We start from the raw sequence: 16049 nt of genomic DNA, 5'->3' as shown, positions 1-16049 counted from the left end.
GATGATGATGATGATGATGATGAATAGAGCTGGCAGAAGGCACTGCTATTGGGGTGGCAGTCCAAGGTTAAAACGAAAGAAAGCAGCAAACAAATTTTAATTTCATCCCATGTGTGCACTGTGACTTAACCCAGTGGTTACCAAAGTGGGGTCCGGGAACCCCTAGGGGTCCTTGAGAGAGTTCCAGGGGGTCCCCAGCTAAATGATAATTAGGAACAAAATGGACCCTTATGGGTCTGTAACTCTGAGAGTGTACAGATGGAACCAAATATGGACCAGTTAGGGTTCATTTGGTTCCATTTGTACACTATCAAGAGTTAATTTAACATTGATTTTACTGTATAAATTGGGGGTCCCAGAGATAGAAATGCCATTACATGGGGGTCCGTACTCCGTAGACAAATGCATGTCAAACTGGGGGTCCTTGAAATGAAACGGGTTGAGCATCACTGCTAGAGCCGTAAAAATCTTCTCTTCTCTCCCTGGCATATCTTTTCAAATGGGGGTCTGTGGGCTAATACGTGTCAATTTGGGGGTTCTTGACCTGAAAACGTTTGGAAACCACTGACTTAACCAATCACACAAACAACCTGCACACATTTAGGAAGATGGACGAAGAGGAAAACAGTCACATATATAGAATATAACTACATAACTATACTACATCAATGCAGAAGCACAGCAGACACATTAAAGCCCAAAGCAACAAAAGACAAATAGCCTTTCAAATGCTTACTCTGAAATGCAACATGCAGTATGTGAAGGGCAACTCTCTCCCAAACTGTCAACAGCAATACCGTAATTATAAGAGCGTAAAGCTAAAGTGGTGTAGAACCATTTCTAAATGGAGGTCTGGCTGTTCCATTTCTCATCGGCCTACATCTGATGAAAGTAATAATAATCTATTCTAATGTCATGTACAAACTCATTGCACATACCTCACGTAATAGATTAACCCAGCAGTGTGGGGAAAAGGAGGAAAAATTAAGTACGATTAGAATTGATCAGTTAAAAGCCCTTGAGTGATGTGAAGCCACACACACACACACACACACACACACACACACACACACACACACACACACACACACACACACACACACACACACACACACACACACACACACACACACACACACACACACACACACACACACACACACACACACACACACACACACACACACACACACACACACACACACACACACACACACACACACAAATTGGTGCAGCTAGGTTCAGCAGTGGTGAAAGCTTTTCTTTGATGTTGGAAATGGAGACTGGAAAGTAATCCCGTAAAATATAGTTCTAAATACAGCTGCATCAAAATTTCATTAGCCGGTGACCATGGCCAGCAGGCTCACTTTCACCCACCCGAGTCTCAGTGAAAACACTAGATGACGTTCAACCTCTGTACATAACACCACATTCTACCATATCAGGTCTGCCTTTTAGTATGCTTAATGTGACTCCATTCAATGTGTGTTGACACGTGTGCTTTGATTGGTTCTCATATTCAAATCTGTCACAGCTCTGGACTGCTTCTACCATATGTGGCCAATGATGATTGATTTTGTTAGGCAGCGTATAGATCATGATTCGTCATATTAATAATGGATAGTGGTGGTCTTACTTAAGTAAAAGTATCAATACTGCAATGTAGAAATACTGTAGTAAATGTATTGTAAATGCACAGGATTCAAAATGTACTTTAAGTATTGGCATCAAATTTTTATTAAAGTACCAAAGGTAAAAGTATATGATGCAGAATGTCCCATTTCCATTACGTTTTCAAATGTAAAAATAGCAGATCTACAAGCTCACAATACATCATAGTCCACTTGCTAGAATGTAAACCTGGTCATGTTGAGGACACCAACGTTTTGTTAGAAATGTTTAGTATATCACATCGTGATGCATTGTGAGCTTGATCGGCTATTTTCAAATGGTGAAATATATATATTGTGCTGAAGTGCTTAATGTATGTTTTGTAATAATAATCAAAATCTACGTTTTCAAATAATTGTGCCGACAAGATAAAGAAAATGTTATCAGTCAAATAATCTTTCTGTGAGGACAAAGACATGATGTTGACATGGCATATTCAAGTTGAAACCTGCAAAAGGCTGTGCACATAATGAAGATGCAACAGCATAAATGATGGACTATCCATGCACATAAGGTCTGGTGCCTACTAATGCTCAGCTGGAGGTCTGCACGTGAGAACACTGTCAGAGGCCAGGTGATAGATGGTTTATCTCTTGCCACAGATCACCGACAGCAAATTCACAGCCTGTCCGTTAACAGCCCGCAAAATCAATGGAGCGTTGGAGCCAAAACCTACTGCCTTCAATCGATAAGAGAGGTAAGAGTGAACAATTTTTATAAGGCTTTCATAATGCTCAGAAGCCGTCAAGCCGACGTGTGCGGTTGCATGGGATATGGAGATATCTCAGATACATTGGATTGAGTTGCGTAACTAACATTGAATTTCAACATTTGGTGACGAGCTGATGTGGTTGGATTTGGCCCCCTCCAACATAACGGTGAAACTTTCCACACCATTTAGCTTAGTAAAGCAAGGTTTCTTCTCACATAAATAAAACATGTATTATGCACTGGTCCATAGGGACCATGTCCATGACACATTACACTCTTCTCGTACCCTCCCCTCATCTCTGCTCAGGATCACTAAGGTCCCCCAGAATTAATGTGTCCCTTGACATTTGATATCTCCACTTCCCTGCCTCAGCAGAAAGCTCTTCACTCATCACTTTCCTGCTAAAGTTTAACAGTCCTCGGGCTCTATTACTAATGCTGTCACTTTCTATGTCCCCCAAGACCCACTGCCTTGCACTTTTGCTGTATTGTAAATGCTGCTGCAGCTGCCTGCATGCAGAGTCTGCCCAAGCAGTGCAGAGACCGGCTCCTTGTCTATCTGGGACCTCGCCAGCAAAGGAGGCTGATTATCTCTACATTGTTCATGCAGACTCACACAGCCTGTCCCCCGCTCCTCACTGTTTCTGGCTCTGCTCGGTGCGGTGCAGTCCAACGACACGCTGTGGAGGAGCTTTTAAGCAGCATCCCCCACCACCAAGAAACTGTGACTTTAACGTTCCAATTACCCCAAAACATCCCACCTTAACGCCAGGCCTTCTAAGAGAGTCTGACTTTCATGGCTCTACCTACACTGAAGCACATTTTCCTCAAGGTCAGACAAAGACGGGTCACAGTGAGATGTCAGGACAACAGTCTGTTCATCGTGATTGGATCGTCAGACCCTTGCAGGGGGTTAACACATCCCCAGCATGCACTCTGCTGCTCCCTGGAGACCATTCTCCTCCCCTTCTTCAGCATACATAAGTAATCAAGTGCAGGGCTCCATGATGTCGATCGACAGCTCAATGGTAATTACTTTTAATGAAGGTCACGATCGGTATGGGGTTCAGTGTCGAATCAGTTATGTTGTTAAGATTATAATCTCTTTTGTGTCATCCTCAGCTAAACTGCCACCACGAAGGGACATATTGATCATTTTACCACGGGTGAGGGCCGGCAGGACATTGTATGCCATGTCATGCGTGGCATAGAAACATACTGGGGTCAAAAACGCTGTTTAGGTAGCGGTGCAATGGCGATAATGATGAGGTTTACTTTCTTTTATGCCACGATTTGTTTTGGATGAGTCACCCTGTCAGTCTGAAGAAGAAACAACCAGCTGCCATCATGTATCATTAAAATGGCCTCCCACGCTGAGCACATTTCACAGCCAGACAATAGCTCGGCATTCACCGTTCACAGTTGTGTGGGGAGACTTGGCCAACAGCCTCATCTGGTCTACTCCACTAATGAGTCCAACCTCATATTGTGGTAATTTTCATTACAGACTCCACTGAAAGCAATTACCGGTCCGGCCATGACAGCTTCACGCAGTCTCTCCAAGATCACACTGTCCCTGGTAGACAGGGAGCTGCTGCTGGCACATGGCACTTCCTTCCTGCACCTGTCCCATGCCTCTCCAAAATCAACCAAGTATACAGTTTATATAGCTTGATATACTGTATATATATATATAACAGTCAAGAATGGAAACTAAAGCTTCCTGTGGCATACCGAAAACCATGGCAAGTGGCTGCACAGCCCTGGGATGAGTTACTAAACACGGAGACACCCAGAACTGCGAGCCCAGCATCAGACTGAAGTGGTGTTGTGCTGCAAAGCGTCTTCAGGACTCACTGGAGATGATGACAGGTTTGGGTGCACCCAGATGATGTCTGAATAATGAGGCCGAAGAGCCCAGAGGTTCAGTGAGCACGGATAGCCCACACACAGCCAAATCCAGACTTCCAGAGTGCTGCTTTGACTGAAATAACAAAACATTATCTGCAAGGATAAATGTTTACACTCACACTCTGGATTTTGATACTGAATTTAGGGGACGCCAGTCACCTCTCCAGCCTAGTTCAACATGTGGATGGTTTGGTCTTATTGGCCTATTTAGGACATGTTTTTTTTCCTTTCAAGACGGGAACCCTCAGGTTTTAGAAGGATTTAGATTTTAGAAGGTATATTTAGAATCAGGTCTAAAATGGGTTAGAACACAGTTTATCTTTTGCAAGAAATGGATATAAGTAGCCTTGGGAATGTCTACTTGGGACCATGGGACAGGAGCCTATGTCCTCAATCCAAGCTTCCAACTAGCTCAGTGGCTGCTGGCCTGTAGTGTCCGCCAGCACTGCCCAGAGATGTGACAAAAGAAATCCATGGAACGTAAGTGAATCCGGCTATCAATCTTCCCAGTCTTCAGACTTTAAAAAGCCAAGCCTCCCTGCTTGGCACTCAGAAATAGATATAAATTACAGAAAAATATAATTCTCAAAGAGAATTTCTCTTGGGGCCCCTTTGCAGAGCTCAGAGCTATATTTATGTCAGTGGGCAGAGGCAGTCGTTGCAGGGTCAAGTTTTAACAAGGTCCCCAAACTGAAAATCATTTCATGAAATGATCTTGTCCACAATGAAAGATTCAATTTAACAGTACTCTAGTTACCTTTTAAAGAGTCTGTATAAAAACAATTAAGCTGTGTCTATGCAGTGCTCACTGCCCATCCATAACAGAGGCACTGAGGGTGTACTAAATTGAACGACAGGCACGTACGTCTATTTACCACTGATGCTTTTCAGAGGAAGCGTTCACGTTTATTATTCTCGCCTCTGTTCCAAACTCCATTCCAATAAAATCTAAAGTAAAGTACTATGTCAAGACATTGGACTGATTAAAGTTTAATGAAAGACTTAATTACAGCCTCGAAGTGTATGCAGATGAAGCTGCTGGTGCTGGAGACTTGGGGGGAAACGTGAGGATAAAAACCAATATTAAAAACCCACAGATGCCGCCATGGCAGCACAGCAGACTTTGACAGATAAACAAATTCCACAGCAGATTTCTTTTTTTGTCTCGTTCAGCAGTTTAGCAGGAGGGGGATGAAAAAACATCTTTGTACCACATTCAGCAAAAAATGTGAATGGCTTTCTGGAATCTTTGAATTTCAAAATGGCAGCTTATAAACAATGATTATGTGTGTATCCGTATCATAGTGTAGGAAGTGCTGACCCAGCTCCCTGAAAATGGAGATCTTACTTCGTTTAATCATCTTCTCACTCACCTTATGATGGATCCAACATGTTGCAGCATGGAGCCACATACCCATCATCTACACATGGAAAATGATAGCATTTCTGTTCCCAGTTCCCCTGAATTATGCCATTATGCCCTCTGCACATACCACATGTTTTCAAAGTGGAGGCTGTGCCACCAGGGGCCAAATTGAAGGAATTAATTTAAATTAATTTAATTTGCAATCTACCAGCCTGCGATGCGTTGTGATCTTGTTGATCTGCCAATTTATTTTCTCCCTCTCTTTTTTTGCCATTTTTATAAGCTATTTCCACATACTGACATAAACTGGATTGGACTTTTGATTTTCTAAGCAAAATGTGGTGGTAAAGGGGTTACTTGGATTCAGAAAATGTTGAATAATAATGAATTAAGTTTAACCCAAATCTTCTCTTCTTGGGGTCCCTAGCACAAACATTTTCTGATGGCGTCCGTGGTCAAATACATATTAATTTAGGGTCCTTGACAAGCTTGAGAAGCACTGTCCTGACCTCCTCTGTCTCCATGCCCAGCCACATGTGACTACTGTACAGTAGCTTTCTATGGAATCATTGGAGCTGCAAATAATTTGTTTTGATGGATTTGAAAGTAAAGCGCATTAGACATGTTTACACGATTACAATAAACCAATGAATACAATCTAATTGAATTTGATTAATACCGTTGAGTAATTAACCAATTGTTTAATTAAAATTTCCCATACATATCAAGGACATCAATCAAAGATTGGAAAAGGAGCAATAATAGCTTACGTGGTCTTCTTTTCTCAATCACAAGGCATGGCTGAGTGGTTCATTTCCATCTAATAGCATCATGTGGCTGCACATGTTTTAGAATTTGTCGGGTTTTGTAAATTAATGTCCTACTTTATCATACTACAGTACCACACAAAAGTAGCACAAATAGCCGATCTGCAAGCTCGCAACACCACACAAGGCCCCTGAGTGACTATATGCTCATGGCAGACCCCTGAACAGTGACTTTGCCAAGTTTGGTGCAGATTATATTGGAGCAACAGTGTGCCTGTGGCCCCCTGATGTGGCCCCTGGTGTGTCTATTCTGACAGAAGACCCCTGACCAGACTGTGTGCCAATGTTTGGTGTACTGTGCATCGGAGCGGCAGTACACTGTGCAAGTCTGGATGTTACATTTGTGGTGTCCACCGCCCGCCCACTGTGCCCCTACCCTCTAGGGTTCACTGTGCTAGTGAGACGGAAATGCCGACTGTTATCAGAGGAAATCATTTCAAATTTCTATTTTTCAAGAGCATACAAAATAGATCAATCATTTCAAAGTGCAGAGATTTTCCTTTTTTTGGAAGAGGACAAAATAGATTAAAAGTGACACTGCACTGACCTTTTGGTGCTGAACATCTTGGCAGAATCTTCTTTCTCCTGCTCAGTGGCTTTAGGGGGGGTCCAGGTACAACGCTGAGCCTTTCAGACCTGCCACACACAATACACACACACATGCACACGCACACGCACGCACACACAACAGAGGGACATAATGAGATTTTCAGCATCACAGAATCAAGTTGCCCTCAAGTTGTCAGTAAGGCACGGACAAGCAGACCTAAATGCCCTCTATTATGTGGCCTCTGACTGTGCAATTCAAATGGACGGGGAATGAGACAAGCAACAGCCCGTGACACAGTCAACATGTTGATTGTGACAGCACTGTCTATAATGGATTATAGACGGCTGCGGACAGCTGTCACTTTCGATAATGCATTGCATTACAGACTAGTGCTGGGCCATAAGCCAAAAATACATCAAAACTGATTTAGATTTCTAAACAAACCGCATAACACAGAATTACACACTGTTGATTTGTTGTACAACTCACAATGAAGAAATATTAATTTGAAATCATCGCCTAGCCGACAGACAGTGCTGGAAAAACTGATTTTGTTTTAGCTTAAATATGCAAGGGCCTAATGAGCAATGGCACACTTTAAGCATGCTGCGGAATTAATATGATACGCACTGGAGCTCTACCGGACTAGTGAGGAACTTAAGCAATTAGACTGCAATTGCAGAAAGGGTGACTATATCTGCTGATGCAGGCAAACTTCCCATGCAGACCATTAGAAATTTAGAAAACCCCTATGAACGGTTCAATTCCTGACTAGGAAGACTAGGATTTATCTTGGTCTCTGTGTGCGATCCCCCCTCCCCCACACTGTATAAATGGCTTGCATGTAAAGGTTATCAACAGGGACTGTGGACAACGAGTCTGAGGAAAAGATAGGGTTCAATAATTCATGCAGAGGTCCATGCTTGCAGACCTCACTTCTCAGCTTCTCCACATCTGTAATGAGATGAGTGGAGGGCCAGAGGGAGAAGAAAAGGAGAACGGGGTGATTAAAAGAGCCGGCTCAGCCCCATGTACCCTACCCACCCCCATCCCATCAGCTACTGTATATGTGCTCAAAAGTGTGTACACGTATGCAAGCGTGCACACCCGCACGCACCAGGTCTCCTCATTTGTAACACCTGCAGCATGATATGTCTTCCCGGTGCCCATCACCAACAGAGACAGGAAAGGAAAGCTGAATAAGAATCCCATGTGTAAAGGTTAACAAAGTAGTGAGACACCGGTAACATCTGATGATTCATTCAGGTGATACGGAATCCATTAGGGGATAAAAAGGAGCTCACTTCCACAAGTCATCTAAAGCAGAGGCGCCCAGCTGTCTGGGCGGCTTCCGTGATCGCCAGAAGATGATGACACCACCACGCTCCCATAAAAGTTGTCATTTGAGGCGCCGTAAACCGTAAGGGGCAAAACTATTCCACTGAGACAGTCTCTCTGTGTACGGATACATATGTCACGCTGTCGGCAAAACCAGCTCAACTAGGTACACCTATAGTTTGTGTTTTGCACAATTGTAATACATTAAAGGGATTGTGACATTAAAAAAAAGGTTTTGGAATTGTTCTTGTTTTTTTTAGGTTTTCTAATCTCAATTGCACCCAAAAACATGAACTTTTAACATTCAGTAGATTTTCTGTGATCTGGGGTTTTCTGGCTCAAACAGGTGCTCTGATTTGCCGGCAGTAAGTGACATCACTTACTGCAAATCCCATATATGTCAATGGGATTTGCCAGCAGATGTCACTGTTTCACTGTGTTGCCTGTTTTCATTGTAGCTCAAAAGGCCCAAAAAACCCCAAAGAAAACTTCAGACCACAGAAAGTCCACTGAATGTTCAAAGTTCATGTTTTTTGGGTGTAATTGAGGTCATAAAAGAAAAAAGAAAAAGAAATGAAAATGAATGTCATAAAACCTTTAAATACAGCTTACAGGGAACGATTATCATTCACAACCACATAACCGAGAGAAAATTCCCCTTCTGTATGGGTGTATTGTATTTCAGGTGACTGTATATTGTAGATGTAGACAAACTCCGGCCTGGCACGGTCATATGGTCTTTGGCCAGCTAAAACTATGCATATTTTCTGAGGACCACGATAGTGACGATAATATGATCCACCTTTCTGTGTGTCCGTTTCTCTGGAGCTAATCTTGCAAACCGCTGGACCAATCATCGCCAACCTTTTTTGTGCACACTGTCAGTATAGGCTAACTTACTATAGGTCTCTCTCTCAGATCGGCTGAAACCTTGCCCATATTTGGAGTCATACAGTATATAGCCAGTTAGCCACATGAAGTCCGAGATCCATATTGGAGCCATGCTGTTCCTGTGTGAATCCCAAGTCTCCACATGCCCTAAGCACAGCGATCAAGCAATGTGACGAGGCACAGCACCATCGGACTTTACGCCAGGCAGTGACATCACTTAGGTCAACTTTCAGCACAACTTCTGCAGTGTTTCAGAGACACAGAAGTAGTGTTGCCGCAGTGTGGAGACTTTCCCACCAATTAATAAATGTATCGTCAACAATGCAAGGTAATACAGATAACACTGGATGAGCATGCGCATAGCGTACTTTAATTACTTTCATTAATCCGTTGTATGCCGTCGATCGATGTGGATTCAAATGCTGCTGCTTCAAATAACTTCATTATGATTAACATTGTCAACCAGGAGGTGTCCAATTCGACATGCCTGGCATTGAGCCAGACAGAAACCCAGAATAAATAGCAAGATTACTTGAGAGTAATCTTGCAGGCATTCAAACAAAGTAAACAAGCAATTGTCAAGTCAACTTTAGAGTCTACTTTCTTAATGTAATAAGAGAGATATGACATTGCTGCTCACACAACGCTGTGAGTGATGTGAGCGGTAACAAGAAGACTCGCCCCGTTTCTGTTTTCCTCCCAGAAATTTCCCCAATGTGAGGGGTGGGAGAGGCTGGACAGCAGACGGCTGGACTTTGAATTTCTCTAACTATAAACTTTCATGACAGCAGACAGCCTAAGTACAAATATAATTTATGAAAATCTACTACATTGAAGTCTGTTCACAGAAGTTGTTGTAGGATATGTGGGGATTATCTGACGAGGTACCATTTGAGTGTGCAAAACCTTACATAATACTAAATAATACTAAATTGTTTATAGGGTCAATATAAGTAAAATAATATAGCCTTTCTACAGGAGTATCTTTTTATATTTTTCCAAAAAGAATACAAACAGCCAATAGTATTACAAAGTTATCCCCCTCACTGGTGACAATTCCGGGAGGAAAAACGGGCAAGCACCGGGTCGAGTCTTCCGGTATTCCTGTGAGCAGCCCCACTGTGGGTGCAAACAGAGACTTGCCCTCGCTCTGCGCACAATCGTATTATGAAAGGCATATCGGCCCGTGTTGAACGCACACACATATGGCATACGGCGTTCCTGAATATTTTAGCATTGTGGGAGTGTCCATATGTTAATTATTTTCGCTTTGTGCAATTTGCCATTAAGCCCCTTGACCTAAAAACACTCATAAACGCAAAAAGCACCGTTTGATTTTACACTTGAGCGGCTCTGGGAGGCTGCTAGAGTGTTGCCATGTCTGTTTATTATAAGCGGCTTCTTTTTCTGTAAAGTTGCTTGTAAATATTGGTAGTTGTACTATTTTGTGGTTGCTTTTCTTGTTTCTAAAGTGGTTATTTGGGCTTTTCTCCTAATGTTGTTTAAACCAGTGATCCTCACACAGCACATTCCCATGTCAAGGATCCCCAGATGAATGCATTTGCCCAACTAAGGACGGCTAATCCAAAAATTAAATTAAAATTTTCCAAGATTACTTTTGAAAATAGTAGATCTACCAGCTCACAATGCATCACATTCATTCATTAAAACTATGAACTCTGACTGCAGGGGGATATATAATGATCATTATAACAATGTGCAAGAACATATTTAAAAAGAAGGAAGAACTTTATATTTGTGGACAATCAAAATATGTTTTTTTATTTTAATGTGGTGTCATTAAAATTAATCTGGATATGTCAGACTCACTATCTAGAAAATAAAAACATGGCACTTCATTTAAAATAGGTTACAGACCCCTGTTATATGCGCTTATTTTTATAGACCTATTTACTCGTTTCTATGAGACATGGCAACAGCCTCTTTTTGCGTCTTTTTTTTGTAAAATGTTGAGATTAGAAACGGCCATAATTCTTTCATCTCCATAATCCTTGGGAAGTTTGCTTTCATATGCTGTATCACACCCGATTCAAGTCTTCTTCAATAAAATGCTACGAGCGAAGACCATATACCATCGGGGCCACAGGCACAGCATTAAGCAGCAGCATTCAACTCATTCCTTCATCATGACTTGAATGAAATAAAATATAATAAACGTTATTTTACTGGTGTTTTTCAATAGAAACAAATTATTTTGAGGCATAAAGGTGACAGCATGCAGTGCAATAGGAATAATTAACCCAAATGTGACAAAGTCATGTCATGTCTTCTATGGTGCCAGCATGAAGAAATGTAATACCACGACCCCCAAAGTGCGCATTCCGTATGTGACATCAGCTGACTGGTAAAGAGAATAGTACGGACATGTTGATTGGGTACGTCTCAAACACTCCTTAAACACTCCCATGACTAATTCAAGGCCGTTTTGCGCAATCCACGGGGTGTCGAAAGCGCTTCTTAACATGCCCAAAATTGCAATATGACATACCACACGCCCCCAGCTCATAAAACTGTAATATGATTAGTAATATTATTTGAACTGCTTAATGGAGCCCTTAGAGTCAATCACTTCATAATTGTCCTGCCTGTCAAATATTGATATCACGCTTTAAACAAGAAAGTGGTTGCCTGGAACAGAGTGGCATTCCGACGCATCGCCATTCCAACTACGTGGCTTCCGTGTGCAGTTAGAGTTAGTAATGAGCGTGTTGGAATGGCGGTGTGTTGGAATAGCGGGCTTCAGAATGCTGGTGTGTAACCAGTAGGCACATACCGATTACGTTACTTGTTCACTCCCTTATAAACATGCAATATGGCAACTCTTCTGCATCAACTCTACACAGAATGTTGCACCATTTGTTGGCTGCTATGGAAGATTAGCCCACAAGCCACAAATATGAATTAATATAGTGTAATGCGATTAGATAATGTTAACAATAGTGAGTGCCCCCCTTTAAACATAACATTGTGAAAGGTATGTATGAACATGTGTCCTAGATATTATAATTGGTTGGATTACGGACAGAAGGACAATATCCAACGTGGTACAGGATAAAAGGCCACAGCTGTCAGATTAGATCATGATGTCACATGGTGTCTGGACTGTCATGACTGGCAACAGCTTGACTTTGACTCTGTTATTATAGTTTTCCATTGTTCATTTGTTTTTTATCTTTATTTCGTTCAGCTTTTTGTTTTGAATTTCAGTTTAGTTTTGAGTTTGAATCAACTAAAATGTTTTCCCAATTATAGTTTTGGTTATTTTGTTAAGTTTCAGTTAACTATAACCCTGGTGGAGAACACACCAGTCATTTTGTGAAAGAGGGATAGAGACAAACTGTTCCATAAAAATTCCTGCAGGTAAAATGCACACAGACAAATCTAGTTATAAAATATTTCATTTCGTAAACTGGCTCTTTAATCTGAGAATACAGATTCAGTGCCTCGGGAGCAGACTGACAGAGACAATTTCAAAGAGTCACAGGGCTTTAAAATGATTATAGAGAGTGCTTTGCTGAACCAAGCACTAGCACAGAAAAATAAAAATAACCCCTCAAGCTGTCAAGGAACCACGGCAAACAGAAAATAGTTTGAACATTATTTCTGATTAAGCTCAATATGGGTACTACAACTTCCCCTGCCAGCGGCCATAATCTTAAACCAATAAGGTCCTTCTTGGAGGAATAGATGGTAAATGAAAGGTGCAATGTGAGACCAATAAGGTCCTTCTTGGAGGAATAGATGGTAAATGAAAGGTGCAATGTGAGACCAGTGAGACAGAAAGTCAGGGATGATGAAGGATGATGCGTAGTACAGTGTTTCTCAACCTGTGGCCCGGGGCCCACTGGTGGGCGTGGGCCGTGCGGATATCGCAAGTGGGCACCCAAATAATTGGAGATATATATATATATATATATATATATAAATATAAATCAGTCGTGTGAAGTGCATCATGACTTTCCGTGCTCAACCAATCACATCATCACATTCCGTGGTACACACAGACACATGACACAAAGCTGGGCATAGCAAAAAATTAACCCTGATATTTTTTATTTCAAACCTTGAAAATGTTGTTTTCATTGTGATACTGCTAAATATTGATCCAAGCTGGAACACAATCAATTGATTGATTATACCATTCTCTGAAAATATACGCAGCCACCCATCTGACCCCTTACAACAAAGTAAATCTAATACAGGTCAGGGTGGTTAATTAATCAGGCAAATAAATTTAATCTGATATATAAAAAATTAAAATACTTCCCCATTATTCAATTAACCTGGTAATATCGAGGTAAATTTCCGGAGAATTGCCCAGCCCTATTAGGATAACTAGAATTTGGCAGGCCTGCGGCCCGCTCATCCTAGCACATCCTCGATGCATGGCAAATGGGAAGAAGGCAATAGCGGGAGGGCGATGAGAGTGCTGTACTGTACCCCTTTGTACTGTACTGCACTCCTTAGTATTGTACTGTAATGCACTCCTTAGTATTGCACTGTACTGTAATGTTGTCCTCTGTACTGTACTGTACTGTACTGTACTGTACTGTACTGTACTGTACTGTACTGTACTGTACTGTACTGTACTGTACTGTACTGTACTGTACTGTTATTAGTGTTGTTATTAGTATTGTTGTTGTTGTTATTGTTATTATTACATGGATTAATGTTCTGATGTGAGCTTGTTTGTAAATGAGTGAGTTTACAAAGAAGCTTATTGTTATTATTATTATTAGTAGTATTGTTATTGTGATTGTTATTATTACATGGATTCCAAAATTGCTAAATATAAAAATATATTTTTTTTATTATTGACATTTTTACAAACAAATAAATAGGCTAGTTACAGTAGCTGCCCACTTAAGCACCCTGACCACTGCAACAATGACATTAGCACCCCTCCCCACCCCAAGGATGGCCTATAGGTGAGGAATGTTGTTTTTCCAGTTCTAGATGGGAGATCATTAAGATGCTGCTGCATCCTGTATTAAGATGCATCCTTACTTCCTTCCTTTCAAGCAATGGAATTTAATTGAATGGCTGGAAATGTACCATTGTTTTGTCTGTAACTATATACCCCCTTTACCCCCCGTGGCGCCGGGCCTGCAAATCCAAAAGTAGTGTGAATATTTCCACAGCCTAATTACTAAATCATCATACTATCAGTCTTCTCCGAAATCTGTCAATCTTTGTCAACTCAGCACGTGTTGACAACGAATTGTAAAAGTAGTGTGAATATTTCCACAGCCTAATTACTAAAGGATTGTGACTGTGGGGTGACAGACATACAGTCTGACATACAATAGGCTACACATGTGCACAGATAATAAACAATGATGACCTAATATGTCCAGAGTTCTTAAATTAACATAGTTGGATTTTAACAGAAAGACAATGCCATAAATCAGTCAAAGTGAGTGACAGACTCAACAGTAGCACACAGCATGCAAGGCAGCGATGCATGCATGCAAACATGTTTCTCCAGCTGAGATTTAGTGTCTCCATCTCTCTCTGGAAGAGGTTGCACATGACCTATACGGCCACACTGAGGCGCTCCAACACAAACACACGTCATGTCTCATTTATCATTTATCATTTATCTTTATCTTTAACCATATGGACTCCATTTGACCCAAATCAACACCAATGCTAGCCTGTTTGTCCAAAACGCACTATCTGCTCTCCACGTTTCTACTTCACCACAACCTAATGTTAGTAACAAATCTATTGTTGTAGATTGTGAGAAAGGGATGTCAGAAAGCCAAGCGTTGTCAGTTTACTCACAGCACAGCAAAGCACCGTCACTCCTGTCAGCTAGGGTTGAGGTGCAGGGTCGAGCTGCTTAACAACGACACTGTCTGTCAGGCGTACTGTAGTAAATATAAGACTAATATGTGCATGGAATGGATAGTGTGTGAGTCTGGGTTCAGCGCACACTGGAGGGCGACGCGAGACACACACACACACACACAGGGCGATGTGTGGATAAATCACTGAGAGTTGGGAAATGCGCACGCAAGCACAGAATGCACGGGCGTCGCCACGTTGGGCGTGCAAACGATTAAGCACGCACAGGCAAATGTGTTCAGAAGTACAACGATTAAGCACACACAGGCAAATGTTGTCAGAAGCATCTGTTTCGGTTTCGTTTGCGGGACGGTTTCGTTCGGATGGCTGGGCTCTGTGCGTGCTGCTATGGAGCAGTGTAGAGTAGGCGTGCCGCAGGCTGCCTTAGAAGGGCGCGTTCACGACATTGAGGGGTAAGAAACCATCCCGGTCACGTGGTTCATGTAACGCGTGTCACTGTGAAGGACTGGCCAGTCTGGCCCCAACATGACGATTTTTACGTAGGCTGTTGAGCTTGCGCAACAACAGCGTGTTTCACAAAAGTAATATTTGTAAAGTAAATAAGACATTTGAGTAAATGCAATGTAGCCTATGTTAATTCTGGGAGCATGCAGAAATTATTTTGCATAGATCGATGTGTGGTAAAAGTGTGGTTCGGTCGGAGATAGAGCACGGATAAACGCACCCCCTGTCTATTAGGGTAGCAGGATGTCTCCTACACGCCTGGAAATTGAAAAAGTGAGGAGAACTCAAGTCATGCATCCAAAATATTTAGAGTTCTTTATCCTTCTTTATTTTCAGCCTCTTCACAAAACTACGCCCACAGCTTGGGTGCCAGTATCCCCATTTAACTTCCCTTGACATGAATGGAATGTGATTTTATCTGTGGTAAAAGAACCTTGTTTGAGGGTGT

General features: G+C 41.8%; 1 protein-coding gene across 3 annotated transcripts in view; it reads right to left on the bottom strand.

The window, feature by feature from the left end:
- Positions 1 to 16049, bottom strand: part of oxr1a (oxidation resistance 1a) — a 175460-nt gene that overhangs the window by 144879 nt on the left and 14532 nt on the right. For all 3 annotated transcript variants that reach the window (XM_083761490.1, XM_083761487.1, XM_083761488.1), the window contains exon 2: positions 7034 to 7122. In XM_083761490.1, the coding sequence (XP_083617616.1) occupies positions 7034 to 7050 (17 nt within the window). In that variant the 5' untranslated portion in view covers positions 7051 to 7122. The remainder of the gene's footprint in view (positions 1 to 7033; positions 7123 to 16049) is intronic.

Source organism: Protomyctophum parallelum (assembly GCF_964188405.1).
Source record: "Protomyctophum parallelum genome assembly, chromosome: 3".
Lineage (NCBI taxonomy): Eukaryota > Metazoa > Chordata > Actinopteri > Myctophiformes > Myctophidae > Protomyctophum > Protomyctophum parallelum.
This window is presented reverse-complemented; position numbering and strand designations above follow the sequence as displayed.